This window comes from Pyrgilauda ruficollis, unplaced genomic scaffold (genome assembly GCF_017590135.1).
Source record: "Pyrgilauda ruficollis isolate IOZ18807 unplaced genomic scaffold, ASM1759013v1 scaffold12, whole genome shotgun sequence".
Classification (NCBI taxonomy): domain Eukaryota; kingdom Metazoa; phylum Chordata; class Aves; order Passeriformes; family Passeridae; genus Pyrgilauda; species Pyrgilauda ruficollis.
Window position 1 is genome coordinate 4,283,333 of NW_024510321.1, and position 2,053 is coordinate 4,285,385.

Genomic DNA, 2,053 nt, shown 5'->3' on the forward strand with positions numbered 1-2,053 from the left:
GGGGGGGGGGAAGCAAGGGGAGGGGGGAGAAAGAAGCCGAGGAAAGGGGAGGAGTTTCTCCAGCTCCGGTCTTTAATCCCAGCAGCGAGGTGTCAGGGGGGACCTTCGCAAGAGCATGAGATGCCCTTACCGACGCTGCTCCCTTTCTCACTCTTCCGCCCTTTCAAAAATATCCGGAGCATCCTGGGGGAGGGGGGGAGAAAGTTTCCTTCCCCTCGCCCAGCTCGGCCACACTCTCACCGAAAGAGAGAGAGAGAGAGAGAAAAAAAAAAAAAAAAAAAAAAAAAGATAAAAAAACAACCCCCCAGACACGCAAAGGCCACAAAACCCGAAAAGGGGAAGCGCTCGGGCGACGCTCCTGGCAGACTGGGGAGTCCCGCGGGGAGCCCGAGCGGGGAGGGAGGGAGGGAGGGAAGGGGGGCAGGAGGATGGGAGGAGGTGCCCGGGCGCTCCGAGAGTCCCGGCAGGGTCCCCAGGAGCTGCCACGCAACTTTCCCGCAGTCCGGCCGCTTCCCCCGGCTGCCGCTCGCCCCGGGCCGCCCCGCCGGCCCCTCGGCGCGGGGAGAGCAGCTGGAGCTGTGCCTGCATTCCCCGGGCTGCCGGAGCACGGAGGTGGGCGAAAAGGCTGCGTTTCACCTTGCCAAAAACGCCCAAAGGCGGCGCGGTTCCTCTCCCTCCCGACCTCCCAGGCTGTTTTCTCGCCTCCCTCCCCGCAGGGTTTCTCCTGGCCGTGCCCTGAGGGAGGGGTATTTCTTTCCCCCGAGGCACCGCTCCCCGCAGCCCGGCAAGGAGGGGGCCCCGCCAGGCTTCATTCCCTCTGGGCAAAACCCCAGGCTGCCCTGCCTCTGCCGGGCTGGCAGGGAACGTGTGCCAAGCCCGGGAGGGCCGCAGTCCACTCCTGAACGTAGATTTTTCCGCTCCCTCCCTCCAAAAAGCCTTCAGCTCTCTTGCAGATCCAGCCGAGCGAAAGAGGCGGCTCAGCCCCCGCGGGCGAATGGATTTGGCGTCCCCGGCTCCCAGAGAAGGAAAAGCTTCCAACATCCCTTCACCTGTGGCTGTGCTGCTGTCCCAGAGCAATCCCACCGCAGTGCCACCCCTGCTGCCACCGGGGCTGAGAGTCTGGGACAGCAAGGACAGAGAGGCGTCTTTTCTTTAGGACAGCAGGTGGTTTAAACAAGCATCCATGCTGCATCAAAATATGAGGGTTTGTGTCAGAAGTGGCTCTTCTTCCCTTGACAGTCTCTGGATCTTTTTACACTGCCTGAATTTGAGGGTAAGGCCAAACCCGTTACAGCCACAGACTTTTGATCACAGCTCTTAAACTCAGATTTTCCCTGGGTTCAAAGATGTGCGTGTAATTCACAAAGCTGACACTGTAATCACTACCAGCAAATCTTAGGGGATTCTGTAAAACAACGATTGAGGAGAGAAGGCAGAAGAGTTTTCCTCAAAAATCTTATCTTCTGAAAAAATACAGGGTCGCAGTGGTTATCATCAAAAAGTACAAGAATTTAGATTTATTTCCCTCCTTTTGGAAGTCTCAGTATTTAACAGGTGCAAAGCTCGGTCGGGTGTAAAGCCTGTAGCCACTTCTCTAAAACCATACAGAATTAAATAAAAATATGACCCCCTTAATGAAACAGACAACTGTCCTATAGGTTCCTACAGACTGTCATGGAAATGAAACAGGGGTCAAGATCACTGACACCAGCTCAGGAAGGGATGTGGACATCTCCCTGCTTTCTCCCAGCATTTATATAAACTCTGCCAACAAAGTGCTGTTGCCAAGGGATATGGGAATGACTGGAATAAAGAAATGAAAAAAATGCTAATAATCATGCCTATGAAAAAACTGTCACAAGGTTTTTTCTAGCTACTGTGGTCTTGAAAGTTAAAAAAGTCAGGGAAGGAAAGGTAGAATTTCTTTAGAAGGATTTTAGCAATTGGTATTGTAAGCAGATCTTCTGGTCATTCTTCATTAAATTAACTAAATTAACTAAATTCATTAATTAATTCAAGGTGGAAAAAAATCTACCATATAAATACTCCTTTC

General features: G+C 52.8%; 1 protein-coding gene across 1 annotated transcript; it reads left to right on the plus strand.

The window, feature by feature from the left end:
* Window positions 1-9: 9 nt before the first annotated feature.
* LOC121365043 lies at window positions 10-1,820 on the plus strand. The gene is made up of 3 exons (XM_041488909.1): window positions 10-612; window positions 1,157-1,273; window positions 1,659-1,820. Exons 1-3 carry the CDS (start codon window positions 121-123, stop codon window positions 1,818-1,820), a joined length of 771 nt encoding a protein of 256 aa, XP_041344843.1. The 5' UTR covers window positions 10-120.
* Window positions 1,821-2,053: the final 233 nt, after the last annotated feature.

Excerpts from the sequence above, each read along its gene's own strand:
- LOC121365043 (XM_041488909.1), top strand. The coding sequence starts at position 121 with ATGCCCTTACCGACGCTGCTCCCTTTCTCACTCTTCCGCCCTTTCAAA. Across the intron at positions 613-1,156 it reads CGGGCTGCCGGAGCACGGAG|GACAGCAGGTGGTTTAAACA; the intron begins GTGGGCGAAAAG and ends TCTTTTCTTTAG. Across the intron at positions 1,274-1,658 it reads TACACTGCCTGAATTTGAGG|GTTCCTACAGACTGTCATGG; the intron begins GTAAGGCCAAAC and ends ACTGTCCTATAG.